The sequence below is a fragment of the Anolis sagrei genome, chromosome 2 (genome assembly GCF_037176765.1).
Source record: "Anolis sagrei isolate rAnoSag1 chromosome 2, rAnoSag1.mat, whole genome shotgun sequence".
NCBI classification, from domain to species: Eukaryota; Metazoa; Chordata; class Lepidosauria; order Squamata; family Dactyloidae; genus Anolis; species Anolis sagrei.
The window spans coordinates 136,704,958-136,723,036 of NC_090022.1; the positions used below are offsets into that span (position 1 = coordinate 136,704,958).

Consider the following 18,079-nt stretch of genomic DNA (forward strand, 5'->3'; position numbering starts at 1 on the left):
TTTGGAATCTGCCCTGAGTTCTTTCAGGGAGATAGGGAGGAATATAAATAAAATTTATTAATAAAGTTCTTAGCAAAAAGACCAAAATCACCAATTGTCTCTGCGTTTCAAACTTTAATGAGATGCAAAGATTTGCAAGCTATTACAAAAACAGAAAGCTTGCGAGAGAGAGAGAGAGAGAGAGAGAGAACATAAAGTACAATTCAGTCAATGTTAACTAAGTTGCATTGTTTTTTAACAAAAATAGCTGAAACAAGTGTTTAAAACTCTTTGTTGAAATCAGTAGAAATTACAAGATGTTAATTTTGACCAGATGGTGCACCCCAAGCTGCTGATATTCTCCATATTCCACTGAAAACAATTATTAATCAGCAGAACCTCAGACAGGCAATCACAAAATATCAGATATGATTTCTATTTTATGAAAAGGCAAAACATTAGGACCATGTCCAAGTGAACCATGGCCTTTTGTACTGACATGCAGAGAGATTACAACCTGCAAAGAACAATAATACAAACCATGTTTCCCATATTATAACAATTAACCAACCTAACTTCGGGAACTGCTTCTTCTTAATAATCCTTCTTAACCAGAGCAAAGTCTAATCCAGATTTTTCAGTTTGTCATAAAGAGGATCCATTATTTATGTGAAATTAGAGCCAATAAGTTACCTAGGGCAATATGGGAACTGGACTCCTTCAGACAAAGAAGGAGCCCTGGTAAGCGCTGGAAATTTCCATAAAAAGCACAATAGTAGAGCAATATGCTTTCCTGAACAAGTAGATCTATCAAATGCTGATTGCCTTTGGTTATGAACATACAGCCATGGTAGGGGTGGTGTCTATTTATATTTTACTAGTGCCTGATCTATATAAGGGGGCATGAAAAATGTTAAGGAAACACAATGCAATACCTAAACATATTCAGGGAGAAGAGAAATAGTGGTTATAAAATGGACACAGTTCATTTCTCCAAGAGGTTCAGTTCAATGCAGCTTGATGGAGATCTTCAGAAGAATGTTTCACTCTGGGTTATGTTACCGTTGCCTCACTTGCTTATTGTTTCCTAGATGTAGATGTAGACCTGATGGTTGATGACGTAGTGGTTTTCTTCACGATGGTACTCCCAGAACCATGTCCTCCTCCTCCACCACCACCAATGCTGCTGAAACCACCTAGGCCACCAGAACCACTTCCAAAGGACATTCCTCCTCCATAGCCACCACCATAGCCACCACCATAGCCACCACCAGAGATGTGTGAGGTAGCACCGAGCACAGCTGGAAAAGAAATGTTCAAGGTGGTTACATGTTTATTGTCATTTGGTACCAACAGATAATTTCTTGAACTCAGTCTTATCAGTGCTAAGCAACAGTGACAGGAGCCATTCCCTTGTCCTCCAACATATGAGGGTATCTGTACAACAAGGCATTGTTCAATATCAATTTCATTGCCATGGCCACCATCCGACAGAATTCTGGAATTTGTAACTTGAGATAGAGAGCTCTTTTATTGTAGTTCAGATAATTCTAAACATCCCTTCCTAAACTCCAATCCCAGGATTTCATAGGATATACCCACATGGTTATATTCTGAATCAGGTATATCTCATGGCATTCTGAACCTAAAACACACCAGAGGGGCAGCCAAGCTGCTGCTTAGACTGGCTGTAAAACACATTTTTTATATTGCAGGAAAGAAAATAAAAAACAAGAAAAATAAACAGATAAGATGTATTTCAGTGTTACACCTCACATTTTAGACTCGGCTTGGCAATCTACAAGTTCACGAAAAACTCACCACCACCACCCAATACTTCTTTGGACTAGCGAGCCCTGGTAAGCACAGGAAATTCCCATAAATGCACTGTTTATATTCTGTAATATTCATTGGGTCTGTGTTATTTCAAATTTAAATATCACCAATATGGGATATCTTTAAATAGAATGAGGGGTATAAAATTGGTTACCAGTAAAGAGATAAAGAAGCAGGGAAAGAGGGAGAAGCTGTGGCTTTCCAGTAAAATCCATCATAAAGCCAGAGCAGCTACAATCTCTCTCACTCACACACTTCTTAGTTATTGAATCAATCCTTTTTCCTATTTACTACTTATCTAAATTGATCTTTTTATCAATGTTGCAATCACTATGTTTTTGTTTTCTTATTTCATACTGAGGAACATCCACGCCATAGCAAATCATCACTCAAAGTGACAGATTTCAATCATGTGCTGCATCCTCAAAGGAATAAGAATTATTTGTGTGGTAAGGTTCAACAGAGACTAAACATAACATTGTAGTTTAAGAGCAGGACTTGAAATAAGAACCTTGTTCAATCAGGAAGTTCAACTAGATTGCTTTGGGCAAGCTGCTAATGTCAACTGCTCCATGAGTAATGGATGCCAGCCAGGACTTTACTTGAAAAATTTGCTTGCATCGGCTTCCCTATAGTCTTTTTTGTAACATATACAGCTACTTTTAATAAGACTTGCTCTCTGTGTACATGTTAGTAGGACGCACAACAAAATTGCTTCAAGACAACTGACTTTGTGGTAATCTAAAGTCTCTCACAATGATGCATGAGGAAATCTTTCTATGGGTATGGCCCTTAAGCCAGCTCCTGCCTCTGTGATATTCCTTTTGTGCCCATTTTTACCATGCTTAGCAATTTAAGACATATTGCTACAAGACACTCAGTTTGTAGTAGCCATGCACCAAACCGCTCATTTCTGGAAATGGAGTAGAAAGAAAATCAACTTTGCTGCTTGCATTGACATAGCTGTTTGGCACTGTAAATTGCCAGATCAATTACTCAAAAGTAGGTACTACTCAATTAGAAAGGGAAAGGAGTTGTTACTTACAGATGTTCACAGTACTTTGGCAGTCTCCAGATAGCCTGGGAAAGAAATAAAAGGGGATTTAGGGATGGATCAGATCCAAATAGGTTTTGACATAGCAAAGCCTTACAATATTCCAGTCAATACAAACTAATCCCTTGAAATCATTTTGTTTACATGGTTGGACTTTGCTGCCACCACAGCTATAGGGTGGAGAAAGGGAATATCAATGAATGCAGGAAAGTCAGGTTTAAGCTTTTTCTTTGACCAAGAAGTTCCTTGGGAGCTTGTGTTCTTTAGCCAGGCTCCAGTGGTGCCAGTTTTAGGAATATTAGGCACTGTTCCAATTTTTCTGATCCTTACAGTTTACATAGGTATAATATGTCTAAACTAACTTGCTATAAACACCACTAAACTCCAAGACACCACAATGCATGAGGTGGAAAGCCTCCACAAAATCTTGCAAAGTTGATTTTAAATGAATTTTCTACGGTTATGATTACAGACTCCATGTTATTAATCTTAACATTTAACTGACAGACTAAATCAAAACCTTTCACAACAGTTTGGTAGGACAAGAGAGGGGGTTTGTATATCTATTGCTATCTCTTCTCTCCCCCCCCCCCTTCCTCTTCTCTGTCTCTATATCTTTATCTCTTCCCTTGACTTGTGTGATGAGTAGACATCCCCCTTCTGTCACTGTTCAGAAAAATCAGGACATTCTCTTTATCTTTTTTCATGTCACACACCTGCTCTCCTCTCCTTCCAGCAATTTCCTGTAGGTGGCAATTTCTACATCCAGGGCCAACTTGCAACTCATCAACTCGTGATACTCCTTCAGGAGACGGGTCATTTCTTCCTTGGCCTTCTGCAGAGCCTCTTCCAGTTCAGTCAGCTTGTTTCTGGCATCCTTGAGTGCCAGCTCACCCCGTTCCTCAGCTTCTGCGATATTAGACTTCAGCTTCTCACACTGAAAGGCAAGAGAGACACGAGTAAATGATATCCTCATATACACCACCACCACTGTCTTTTTTGTGTTTATAGCAGTATTATTCTACTTTACTATGACTGCCTCCTATGGGATATTGTGATTTGCAGTTTAAAAGGGGGCATTCAGAAGTCTGAGCCAAAGAGCTCTCATTAAACTATAAAGCCCACAATTCCACAGGAGGCACACTTCACAAATGAAGTGCATTAATATCATTAATTGAAAATTTGCTGCAAAATCTTTTATCACAAAACATATGAGGTATGTGGAATATTCCTTACTATCCGTATCTAGTAATGTAATTATTTTATCAACAGGCTTTAACAACTGTTTACAATGTAAATCATATTCTGTAAAATAAAAACCCCAGCATTTGCTGTGCAAAAATAATACTGTGCAGAAATATTTTTTCTGCACACAGAATGGTCCAGACAGTGATATTGCCTGCATAAAATCAGTACAGTTTGCACACAAAACAGGATTTTCAGCAAGAAAAAAAAATCTGTGCAAAATTTTTTTTTCCGAAAATGTTATTTCCTTGCAAAAAAAAAGATTTTTTTTCTATGAAAAATATTTACTTGTGCAGAAAATAATTCCTGAACCGCAGAGATTCACACTAATTCAGGAATTTCTTCATCAGGCTTTTCTGAGTCTCAAGAAATATGCTTTTGGTCAGGATATCTCCTAATGACCAGCACTATTACATTATCATGACCTTTCACCAGCAGCTTTACATTTAACCAGCAGAAAGTTTTTCAGAGTTTTTCTTTTAAAAAAAAACATGTTTTGAGCACAACTCCCTAAATCCTTCAGCCATGGAAGACTGGGAGATTTGGGAAAATATGATCCAAAATAGTAACTTCTGCATGCACTTGAGTATCCAGATTTTATCTGCTATGTCCAATACATTTTAGTTGCATTTTGATCTTATCACTGCAGTTGAAGGAGAGGTCTAATCAGATAAAGTTTTACTCACAGGAAAAAATTATGTATCTATTTTATTTACCTTATTTATACCCTGCCTTTCTCAACCCCTTAGGTGACTTAAGGCGGCTTACATATATAGGCAACAATTTCATGCCATATAAAACATACATATATAAAAATAACATATATGTTAAAACAATCATGAAAAACATATCAAACCTTTAAAACACTTGTTAAAATCACATTATCCAAAATCATAGTCCATGGCAGTTCCAAAATTGTCATTGCACTATTCCATAATTCTTTAGTAGGTTACTAATTGAATGCTTGATCTCATATCCACGTCTTTAGCCTTTTTCTGAAAGTCAGGAGTGAGGGAGCTGATCTGAGCTCATTAGGAAGGGAGTTCCATAGCCAAGGGGCCACCACTGAGAAGGCCCTGTCTCTCATCCCCAACAGTCACACTTGCGAAGGGGGTGGGACTGAGAGCAGGGCCTCCCAGACCATCTTAACCTCCAAGCTGGCTCATAGCGGGAGATACCTTCAGACAGGCAAGCTGGGTCAGAACCATTTAAGGCTCTATAGACTAATGCCAGCACATGGAATTGTGCTCAGTACCAGACTGGCAGCCAGTAGAGCCAGTTGTATGCTCCCTGTACTCGAGAAATCTCGAGAAATCAGAGAAATCTGGCCGCCACCCATTTAACTACTTGAAGCTTTTGAACAGTCATCAGACAACCCCACATGAAGTGTGTTGCAGTAGTCTATTCTCAATGTGACCAGAGCATGGACCACCATGGCCAAGTCTGACTTCCCAAGGTACAGGCGCAGATGGCACACAAGTTTTAATTGTGCAAAGGCTCCCTTGGCCACTGCTGAAACCTGTGGTTCCAGGCTCAGTGATGAATCCAGGAAAACTCCCAATTTGTGAACGTGAGTCTTCAGGGGGAGTGTAACCCCATCTAGCACAGGCTGTAACCCTATATCCTGTTCAACCTTGTGACTGACCAGGAGTGCCTCTGTCTTGTCTGGATTCAATTTCAACTTGTTCACCTTCATCCTGGCCATCACAGCTGCCAAGCACCTGTTCAGGACCTGAACAGCCTTCTTAGTAACAGGTGGAAAGGAGTGATAGAGTTGAATGTCATCTGTGTACAGATGACATCAAACTCCAAAACTCTGGATTATCTCTCCCAGTGGTTTCATGTAGATGTTAAACAGCATGCGGGACAGTATTGAGCCCTACAGGACCCCAGAAGACAATGGTTGTGGGGCCGAGCAGGTGTCCCTCAGCAACACATTCTGAGAGTGGTTCTCAAGGAATGACCAAAGCCAAAAAGGGGAGAAGAGGGCCAGTTATCAATGAAGAGCTATTAAACCATATAACTACTATGGGTCCATGGGCTGAGGAAGTGAGGCTAGGGCATAGCAGAGGATGGGAGAGTTTCAGTGATCAAGGGGCCTTCATAGGAGTAATATTGGGGAGGAGGAGATACGGGAAAGGGAGACCAAAACCAATTTGGCCTAGGGAACAAGAGAGAATATTGATAGTTCCAAAATGGTCTCCTGACATGGTAAAACCGAGTACCCAGGATGGTAGCTCTTCTGGCTTAAGAGTGGTGCTGTTGAACGTCAGGTCTGTAAATGGAAATAAAGCTATCATCCAGGATTAAATCCTGGCTGAGCGTGCAGATCTGGCGTGCATAACAGAGACCTGGTTGGATGAGGCTGGGAGAGTTAATCTCTCCCAGCTTTGTCTGCCATGCTACTCTGTGCAGCACCAGCCAAGATCTGGAATTGGGGGGAGGGGGGAGTCAGGGTCATAGTGGTCTACAGGGATTCCATCTCCCTGACCAGATACCTGATTCCACAGTCTGCCACAATTGAGTATGTCTACCTGAGGGTAGATGACTGGGACAGAATAGGGATTCCACTAATGTATAAGCCACTCCTCTACACTACAGTCTCCCTGCCTGCGCTAGCCAGGGTGGTCTTAGGCCTGGTGCTGGAGTCCCAATGGCTTATAGTGCTGCGGAACTATAAGGTCCATGTGGAGACCTCCCTGTTAGGAGTAGCTCAAGACTTCATGTCCACCATGGTAACCATAGGGCTATCCAACAAGTATCTTGACCTGTCCACAGAGGTAGCAGTGTGAAGGAGCTGACCATCACTCCATTGCCATGGACCAACTATCACCTAATCAAGTTTAGACTAACTGCACCCCCTAACCTCTGCAGGAGTGAAAGAACTATTAAAATGGTCCCCCCCAGGAGGCTTATGGATTCAGAAGGATTCCTTATACCTCTTGGGGAATTTCCCTCCACCTCGACAGGTGTCCCTGTTGATGCTCTGGTATAGGGAGATGACTGGGGCAAAAGAGACGATTGCTCCGGAACTTCCCCTCTTGAGTAGCAGAGCTAAACAATTTCCTTGGCTTAATGAGGACTTAGCAGCAATGAAGCGAATGAGGAGGGAACTAGAGTGCATGTGGAATTCAAAGCACAATGAGTCAGACCAAACACAGTTGTGTGCATATCTAAGAGCATATGCTATGGCAATTGATGCCACAAAAAAATCTCTTTTTGTGGCCAACATTGCATCTGCAAAGAACCATCCAGCAGGGCTGGACACCATGTTAACAGCAGTCTCTGAAGTTGTAACTAGAGCATCTGCTTATCCGATTTTAATGGATTCATTTCAGTTGGTGTGACTCAAGAATGTGGACAAGATCCTTGGAGAAGCAAGGGCAACCACATGTATCCTAGACCCCTGCCCATCCTGGTTGGTAATGGAGGCCAAGAGGGGGCTTGGCAGAGTGGGTGAAGGTGTTGGTTAATGCCTCCTTACAGAAAGGCAAGTTTCCAACCAGCTTAAAAGAAACTGTTAAAAAAAAAACGCTGCTGGAAAAAAATCACTGGACTCCACTCAATTGAACAAAGCAAGAGTTTTAGAAGAGAATTTCACTCCTTCGATTGATTCTGCAACAATCCTTCCACCTTACCTGCTTCTTCACATTTTCAATTTCAGCTCGTATCCTCTGAATCATCCGGTTATGCTCAGAGATCTCGGTTTTGGTGTCTCGTAAGCTATCTCCATGTTTCCCAGCTGTTGCTTGCATCTCTTCATACTAGTATTCAGAAAAAAGAAGTGTGGAAATTTGTTATGTCTGTCCAGATTGTCTATGGTAGCAAAACCCAGATAAGCAATTACTATGTTTTCCTAAGTACTCTGGAACCTTGGAAAAGTTTGAGAAAAGGATAGCACACAGGCCCCATGGAGTCCTGTTTTCCACTTTGTGGCTCCTGAAATCCCCAACCTCATCCTCATAAGCTCCCCAGGACCCTGCATTGTTTTTCTCTGCAGTCCCTCTAAAAATGTAGACTAGGGGTGATATTATATCAGTCCTACTGCCCTTTTCATAACTACATCACATCTTCCAGAACAGTCACCACTCAATGGTAAAGAATGGACTTTGCATACAGACAGTTTCATGTTCACTCCCCCCACAACTTCAGGTAGGGTTGAGAAAGATTCTAGTGTGAAACCCAAGAGGCCTACTTCCCATTGATGTAAGCAACACTGAGTTGAAGGCCTGATTCAGTTTAGTGCAGCTTCCTATGTTAGGAATATTCTTTGTTTTGCTTCCCTCTGAGCAATGTTTCTAACTACCAATATTGGATAGGTAATGAGACAACTCACCTTAGATTGGAACCAGGACTCTGCTTCTATCCGGCCCTTCTGGGCAATTTCTTCAAACGTTGCCTTGACTTCAGCAATGATGCTGTCCATATCCAGGTTCCGGTTGTTGTCCATTTGAAGAACAACAGAGGTGTCAGACACAGTCTGTTGCATCTGGTTCAGTTCCTGCAAATGAAATGCAATCATTGCCATCAAATTACTACCATTCCTTTCACATACACACCGAATCATGGAATCATAGAGTTGGAAGAGACCCCAAGGGTCATCCAGTGCATCCCATGTCATGCAGGTAAATACAATCAAAGCACTCCTGACAGATAACCATCCAGATTCTGCTTTAAAATCTCCAAAGTAAGAGAGTCCACCATGCTTCAAAGCAGTATGTTTCACTGCTGAACAACTCTTACCAAGTTTTTCCTAATGTTTAGGTGGAATTTCTTTTCCTGCAGCTTTAGTCCACTGCTCCCTTTCTGAGGGCACATCCAAACAGCCCTTTAAAAGTGAGAGCTCTTACATTTTCAACTGGGGCATCCAAATGACACCCCACATAAAAATGAATTCATTTGTCACAAAGCAGGAAAACCCTGCTTTGCAGCAAATTAATTTGATAGTGGGTTTGATCCGCACTTTCTTGAAAGGTGTGGGTCAACCCCCCCCCCCCACCACCACCACCCCTTTCTCCTGGTGTGTCATTGTTACACTCCAGGAGAGGGCTGGCAGCAGAGAAATTCTGGCCCAGTAAGTTACTTTACTTTTTAAAGGCTTTTTTTTGGGGGGGGGGGGGGGTGTCTCGGTATTCTCCCAGAAGGACATCTAGACACCCCATGAGAAAAGCACAGGCTTTTGGAGCTGGTGTGTGAACTACAGTCTGTCCTGATCCAGGTTTTTTAAACCTGGGTTGACATGGACTTTTCTGCTGTCTAGAACCACCCCGAGTGTCTAGAGCAGCAGAAAACAAGCTTGCTCCCTCCTCAATATGACATCCTTTCAGATATCTAAACTTGGCTCCCATGGCACCTCTCAGCCTTCTTTTCTCCCGACCAAACATGCCCAGCTCCCTCAGCTGCTTCTCATGGGGCTTGGTTTCAAAACCTTTGCTCATTTTGTTCACTCTTCCAGTTTGTCAGTATTCTTCCTGAATTGCAGTGCCCAGAACTGGTCACAGTAGATTAAGGCAAAAAACATGTTAAGCAATTCTGTATTTTCTCTATCTTCTGTTAGCATTTGCTATCATCTGTACACAAGTGGGAGAGTTCACTTTGCAACATACAAAGAGCACGACTGTATGGTCAACTTATGGAAGAAGCATATACCATACAATCACCTGGAGGACCTAGAAAATGCTTAAAGAGGGTATATTTTGTCAGATGTGGTTAAATGAATCAATTGGTATCAATCCCACAGATATAGGAATTGTATCTGCCAAAACAGTATGTGGATGATTAAATAGGTCAAGTGTATGTATAGACATGTATATACCTAACATTATTCCTTGCCATTCTTAAAATGTTTAATTTTTTAAAAATAACTGTTGTGACAGAGGAGTGCCATTATCTGATTTCAAACCACTCATTCACATTTACAAAGAATTTGCTTAAACATCTCTTCAGCCTACCACACCATACAACAAAAGTTCATTTCACCCCCAGTTCTCTCCTAGGTGTTCACCGAAAATAGCAACACAACTTACAGCTTCATACACACATCTCATGAAATTGATTTCATCTGTCAAGGCATCAAATTTCGCCTGCAGTTCAACTTTAGTCATGTAAGCGGAATCCACGTCCTGAAAGAAAGACCAGAGCAAAGATCACTCAACTGCTCAAAGTGATAAATCAATTTAATCCCTTTAAAGGATTCTATCCATTCTAAATCAGAGCTTGGAAGCACTGCTTTTAGGGACCACTACTTTTAGAATACCCTCTCCAGCTGGGGGATTTGAAGTGTGATAAAGTTCTGTTGTAAATTCCAATGTAAATGCCATTTTGCATCTTGAAACCACCACATAAGGAGGAAAGAACAATATTTTGTGCAAATATTCCAAGAAATAACAGAAGGAATCAGTATAAAATGTACTTTGTTGATCCATGCTGTACACTGGGCCCTTGATATCCACTGAGCTTTGGTTCCAAATATAAAAATCTCTGAATGTTCAAGTCCTACTATATTCAATGGCATAGTTAAATGATGTCCCTTATATAAAAAGGTAAATCAAGGCTTGCTTTCAGAAATTTTAAAAAATAAATTCTAGTTGTGGATAGTTGAATCTATGGTGGCCGAATCCAGGAAGATGAAGAGCCAACTATATACAGAAATATAATTGGTGTGTTATGCCACACTAAATATTGTGTTTCCTTCTGCAAAAGAATAGAAAAAAACATAGAAGCACTTACCTTTTTCAAGAGAACAAAGTCATTCTCTGCCTGGGTACGCTTATTAATTTCTTCTTCATATCTGGTAATTGCAAAGAAAGGACACTTAGTTTGCCTCTCTGCCTGCACTGTTCCTCTTATGGCTCACATTTTGTGCATTATTTAACCATCAGTTTCAATTTATCATTGATCCACTGCCCTCAGCTTGGATCAAAGCATATTAATTTTCTTGAAGGACCAGGCTCTTGGATGCAAGATAATACAACTATGAAATCAGAGCAAAGAGTAACATTGTTTTATTTTTCCATCATATAGTCTTATTCTTCCATCATATATTTGGGAAATAAATCAGGACCATGAATTTGTAGCTCATGGTCCTAAATTATTTTCAAATTTTGGATCAGGAGTAGGGTATGTGACGTAATGTGGCCCTGCCTCTCGTCATTCCCTGATGTTTAGAATCCTTCTGAAATTGTTTGGTATGCCTAATTATTTATAGGTAATTGACATCCTTTAGTTTATGATTCATGCTTCATTCTTTGTACTCCATTCTCCCTTTTCTGCCAGAATGCATTCTACATCCTTTGGCATCAGGCAAAGGTATTGTTTAATACTATCCATGTTTAACAACGTAGTTTCAATGTGTATTTGTTTATTAAATAACAATACCCATTTTTATGCATCATATGGCCAGCAAATTCCATATCTAACAAACAGATCTCTTTGGGCTGGCAGGGTATCAGATATCATGTCAGCGTATCAGATATCACGTACACAGATATTTACCTGCTCATATGTAGAGCTAAAGTGGGGAGGAGGATATGGGTGCACACATCAGTCCCAATCCCCAGCTACACCACAAACCTAGCTGTCTTTAAGACCATCAGGACATGACCAAGAAGATCTACAAAAGATATTGTTAGCGTCTTTGTCTGAATACACTGAATGCCAAGACAAGGGTTTTGATCATGGAGGTTCCATGTGTGCAGTCAAATACATTAATATGGAGTGGGACTAATCTGGCAAAAATTTATCACAGAATCATGCTAGAGATTTCCAGAGAGATGTTCCATCACATAAAAAATAGTATTTTTTAAAAAAATCATTTTTTCTACTTTTTTGGGTGTCTTATACCCCTAAACCCACAAAAGTAGAGGGCCTATTGTAGTACATATTATAGTATCATAAAGCATTTAAATTAAAGGAGAGGTGCGTCCATTTGTCTGAGCTTCATCAATTATACAGGTAGGAAAAGTGCAAAAATATAATTGTTGATTGTTCCAACATTATAATAAATGCAATTGGAAACTATTGACATGTTGCATCAGATAAGCTAAACCGTTGCTTGATATATTTCAAATATAACAGGTTATCCTATCTCATTCTATGGACAAAAGAAAAGGTTCAAATCCTCATCAACTCAATTCATTGCAGTCTTGCTGTGGCCTACTTCAAAAGAGTTGTGTGGACAAAATGAAATGGTCCCATTTCATTAATTCCAGTCTTTGCATGGAAAATCTCTACCTTATTTAAAAGTTGCTGGAAACAGCTTCTGTGTCATAAGACACCATGATAGATTATGCTATAAAGACTATTATTTTGAAGTAGATCAACACACTCAATGATATTCAGAAGCTGTCATGTGTGACAATCTACACTTGACTTAATGTATATAGTCATGTATAAGTCAAAACATTTCAGTCAAAAAATTGACCTCAAAAAAATCAGTCCATACCAGGAGGATCTAAAAATAAGAACCAGCCCCTTCTCTTCTTTCTGGTCAATATTAATGACTGGGAGAGAAAATGGTGGCTGTGGCAGCCAGCGACAAATAGCCTTTTTATGTGGCACAGGTGGCTTACCACCTATGGAATGACTCATGATTTGTCCATGGGTCACAATCAATGATTTTGGCCTCAAAACCTGCCTTCAATGTGTTTGTGAGGCTAACTTATACACAAGGACATAGGGTATTTCTTGCTGGGAAGGACTGTCTGCACAATAAGCAAAACTAAATTGGAGGATTTAAAAAAAACCAATAAATGTGGGGCTAAGCCAAAATATTCTCTTACTTAGTCTTATAATCCTCAACCATGTCTTGGAAGTTTTTAAGCTCAGATTCCAGGCCTCTCTTTTCATTCTGAAGACCCTCTAGCTGTCTCCTCAGGTTGCTGATGTAAACTTCGTACATTGGATCAAGATGCTTCTGAACAGCACTTGGGCCTTGTTCTTGCAAGAGCTTCCATTTGGTCTCTAAGACTTTATTCTGCTGTTCTAGGAAGCGGACCTAGATGGAAAGGAAAAGGAAGAGTGGACAGGTGGAAAACATAAACATTAACCTGTAGTCCTATGGCCTTCACTAATCAGATACAAGCCTTATGTGTGTATCTGTTCCTGGAAAATTGTTATTCCCTCTAGGGAGAGTTTTGGGGTGCATTTCAAATTTTTAGTGTAACTTTTTCACACAAAAAAGTGAGTTTTTTGGTCTATAAGGCCATGGTCCAGTAGCATTGGAACATGGCCATACAACCCAAAAATCTCACAGCAACCCAATGACTCTGGCCATGAAAGCCTTCAACAATGTGTTACATTTTTCATTCTCAGCCCTCTACATTCTGTCTTTAGACCAAGGGTGGAAATTCTGTGGTAACATCTTGATCCAGGCAGCACGTTTATCAGAGATTATGGAAGGCATAATGCAACATCCTTCATTTAGGGTAGATTACCTCTGCCTGTCTATGGATAAATGAGCCACTCCTTCTTGAGGAAGATGGCCTTGAAATGGGGCACTCTTCAGATCACTAAACCTTAAGGTACATGAAACCATAACCATAAGAGTCTCTTTTCTGTGGACTGTTTAACAAGACCATCAATCCAGGGTTGACCATGCCTTTTGCTTTGCCCCATGTCCACACTGAGAGCATATTCTGACACATCACTTGGCTATCTTCTTCTTCTTCTTTCAAGACACAAGTATTCCCTCTAGTATTTCTCAGTATTGCTCACAGGCAGGGACAACTTTCAAATTCCATATTAAAGTTATTACTCCTTACTCTTCACACAAAACACTAAATCCTAATAGGTAGCTGAGAGATGTAAAAGAGAAATGAAATGGAAGATAATTGATAAGGGAAACGTTTTGTTCATTACCAGCTCTTGAGGAGAAATAATACTGCGGACTAATATTGATGCTGCTATCCAATGTGCATCTGGAATATCTATCCCCAAATGAGATGCACAGCCTTCTTAAAACTATACCTCAATTAAATTTCATTTTAGAGCAGGCATGGGAAAACTTCAGCCCTCCAGGTGAACTTCAACTCCCAAAAATCCCAGCTGGCTATAAGGAATTATGGGAGTTGAAGTCCAGAACACCTGGCGGACCAAAGTTTGCTTTGCCTGTTTTAGGGCCAACATGCCTGATTTCTGGCCATTGACATAGGGCTATCTTGAAAAAGAAATATGTATATACATTTTCCTAACATATCTCTCGCAGATTGCAGTTTAACACTGGCAACAACATGGAAAAACACAGTATTGCTGGATACAAATTAAGAGCATGTCACTAAATGTAAAGTGGCATCACAATCAAGTATCCCCCCAGAACATCATAAGTCAAATAGATCCATAGAGAACCTCAGAATGTTTGGCACTTTTCATCATAATACTTTGGGGATGACATCTGAATAGATTTTTTTCAGAGTATATTCACCCTTTTAATTCACCTAATTTAATGAAATATCCTGGGAACTACTTGAGACCCCTGCAGAGCCAGATACAGTTGCTCCACTGAAGGGCATGTAGATAATTTTGGCAGGCTTAGATTTAATAGCCATAGCATTTAAAATGGGAAATCATGGCTTATCAATTACTCCTAAACTGTCTAGTTTTGAAACCTATTGTTATGTAACTAAATATCAGATCGAATACCCCTGAAATATCCTTGTCACAAAAAAGGGGATAGAAAAAAATGATCCTCAAACTAACTTGGAAGTTCACAATGTCATAATCATCTTACCTTGTCAATAAATGAGGCAAATTTGTTGTTGTTGATCTTCATCTGCTCTCTCTCTTCTGACCTCACTTTCTGGATCTCTGGGTCTATTTCCAGATGGAGGGGGTGCAGGAGGTTTTGGTTAATGGTAACTTCCTTGATCCCTCCAGGTGGGCATACTGGAAAGTGTGGGCCTCCTGCACCACTAAAATCACCACCAAGCCCTCCACCAAAGCCAAGTCCTCCACCAATCCCTCTACCAAAGCAGCCACCAACTCCAAAGCCGCCACCTCCATGGCCCCAGCCACCAAAGCCCCCACCAAGGCCACCACTGGAGATTCTCTTGTTGCACCCAAGATTATAGAGGCTTCTGCTGCCAAAACCTCCACCGCCACTTCCAACACGGGCACGAGATCCATGAGCCACAGAAGCAGTGCTGAAGCTGACTCTGTTTCCACCACCAAGAGAGACAGAATTGGAGCTGAATCCCTTGCTTCCTCCTCCGATGCTTAAGCCATACGACTGGCGAGACATGGTGACGATTCGTTACAGGGAGATCTGTCTTGGTGGCAGTGATTGGCAACGGAGTGTCCGAGGAAGAGTTCCAAGCAAGGAGTGAAACTGAGCCCCTCTAAAAGCAAGGCAAGAATCCACCTTTTTATTCATTTAGAAAGTTGGCTAGGTGACAGGGGAGTGGAAAAGCAAGGGTTCCTCTTTTTTTCTATTGTATTCCTAAGCTTAGGTGTGCTTGGCATCCTCCCTCTTTCTCCGTGCCAGAAAATGACCTTCCCTGAAACACACCCCAAAGTGCTGAAAAACCCACAAAATGACAGTGAACTCTTCACAACCCCAGATTACCCACATCACCTTTCCATCAACCTCTGGATTCCACTATGAGCTTTACCTGTGCAGCAGGGCATGACATGTCCCTTTGACATTTTTTTTTATTGGCCCGTCAGGGAAAATAATCCCCTGGCTAAGATACATATCCCCATCACTCCCTTTTTCTTAAACCCGATGGCAGATGTTTCTTTTCAGAGAGTTCCAAAAAGTAACCTACTGGCACGCATACTTCAAGTGAAAGAATACATTATTTATCCACACCTATGATTTCACTGCATTATCTCAGACCATATATATAATTTGAAGAAAAATAAATAAATCCAATATCAGATCTGCTTATTGTGTTTCCCAGCAGGTGTGGAAGCCACTTTCACTGTTCTTAGTAAAAATGACAAAATTCAATCAAGGTGAAGGAACTTGAATGCTGCAAGGATTAAAGTGGGCTACACTACATTTTTATTCCGTTCTTCCTTTATGTAACATGAGGTGGCACACACAGGCTCTAACATGCACATACATACTAACAATCATTTTTAATGATTGTAATATAAAAAATTGAAGTTTTCTCGGTTTCTCAGTGGTTCCAAAATTTTGGCCCTCCAGATGTTTTGGACTTCAACTTCCAGAATTCCTGATGGTTGGCCAAGCTAGCTAGAGCTTCTGGAAACCAAATTCCAAAACACCAGAAGGACAGAGGTTTGGGAATCACTGATCAACCCCAACCCTCTACTCATACAGGAAGTCCATTGCATGCCTGATAGGTGGTCATCCAGTCTGCTCTTGAAGGCTTATAACAAAGGAGATCCCACTACTTTTCAGAGCAAATCATTGCATGGAGTATTCCTTATGTATTAATTCTTTCTTTTAAAACTACTGATCTCAACTTTCTTTCATTGTCATTATTTCTTCTTAATTCTATATAAGTATCCATGTGCATGCAGAAGACAAGAGAATATACAATTGAGAATTCAATACAATTTGAGTTTAAGGAGGAACAAAATTAAAAACTGAAGGTATCTGGCAATAACTGGGTTTTTAATCCCCTGGCTGAGAGAATCTGACCAGCATCTGCCAACCAAATTACCTTTGTGAGAGTCATGCTCAACCCATCCTAGTCCAAATCCAATAGTGTACATTATGTTGCAATGCCCATCTTATACCATGATTGAGTATATGCCCTCTGTGCATAACAGCACAGTAAACATATTTGTGTATAAATACACATTACCTGGGTTTCTCTGTCAATGGGTCTTTCTCCATCCTGTTTCAAAAACCATTGCCCTCACCCCAGTGACTTTCCTCCAGAGGAGAAAGAGGAAACCATTTCCTTACATGGAGTGCATCTGGAATACAACTGGAGCTATAATTGTTTGCTTGCTCTAATAAAAATCCAGCCATGGAGAAGGAAACATTTCAACTGCTTAACTTTACCCCATCTCTGCTTCTAGTCTGAACAAGATTAACACATTCTGGTACATATAAGAAAAGCTGAATGTTTTGCATTTTGCAGCCAGCCATGTCCCACCCTGCTCTGCAGGATCCATATATCTGCAACTATCTGGATACCAACTTGCAGGTAAGTTGAATACTCTGCAATATACCTTGAATACTCTGCAATATATCTCAAGCAACTACAGCTGTCTTATGCACACATGTAAGTGTAAATGAAATAGGGCTCAACTTCTGAAAGAAATGCATACGATTGCCTCCCCTAAGAAACAGCCTTGGAAAGGAATTCCCAAACAGCCAACTATAGCTTGATGATGCTGAGAGGACATGATATTGTCTGCTAGCTGATTGCAAAAGGTGGCAAAGAATGGAAACCTGGAATTGAAGTATTCACTCTAAAATCTCCAGGTTCTCCAGTAGAACTCTGCAGTAGAACATCTAGTCTAGCAAAAGCTGAGAGAGTCACACTGGAGGACCAAGAGATTCCAAGAGAAAACATTAATCCTCCCAAATCTAAGCCTGAAAATATAGAGGGCAGACCAATATAAATCGGGAAGTGTTAGTCTTTAAACCTTGCATACAAAAAACAAAATTTCCTCTGGCCTGTGAGAGATTATGGAAATTTGTGTACATTTTAGATGAGGTTTCACCTTTTTTTTCATAGCAGCATCCTACAAAGGTGTTTTTTTTTTTTTGCACAAATAAAATGTCTCTATAAATATTCCCAAATTGAGGGGGGGAAACCTCATGACTTTTGACTGTGTTTTTAATTGGATGTATTGCTGTACTGAGAACAAGAAACTTGATGAGTATTCATATTGCTACAATTTAGCACTTATCACTCTAATGTTATAGCACATTAACTGTCATGACAACTTTCTGGGGAATTCTGGGTATCGTAGTTTAGTGATTTTTAAAGGTTCTCTGGTGGAGAATTCTAAATTTCCCTTCCTGAACTGCAAATGCCAGGA

The 18,079-nt window shown here is 40.4% G+C and overlaps 1 protein-coding gene across 1 annotated transcript; it reads right to left on the reverse strand.

The window, feature by feature from the left end:
• Window positions 1–104: 104 nt before the first annotated feature.
• Window positions 105–15,473, reverse strand: LOC132768370 (keratin, type II cytoskeletal 4-like). The gene is made up of 9 exons (XM_060764188.2): window positions 14,841–15,473; window positions 12,895–13,109; window positions 10,844–10,904; window positions 10,141–10,236; window positions 8,451–8,615; window positions 7,753–7,878; window positions 3,586–3,806; window positions 2,861–2,895; window positions 105–1,280 (listed from the first exon to the last, which is right to left on the reverse strand). The coding sequence occupies exons 1-9, from the start codon at window positions 15,348–15,350 to the stop codon at window positions 1,057–1,059; spliced, it is 1,653 nt and encodes a 550-aa protein (XP_060620171.2). The 5' UTR covers window positions 15,351–15,473; the 3' UTR covers window positions 105–1,056.
• Between the last annotated feature and the right edge of the window lie 2,606 nt (window positions 15,474–18,079).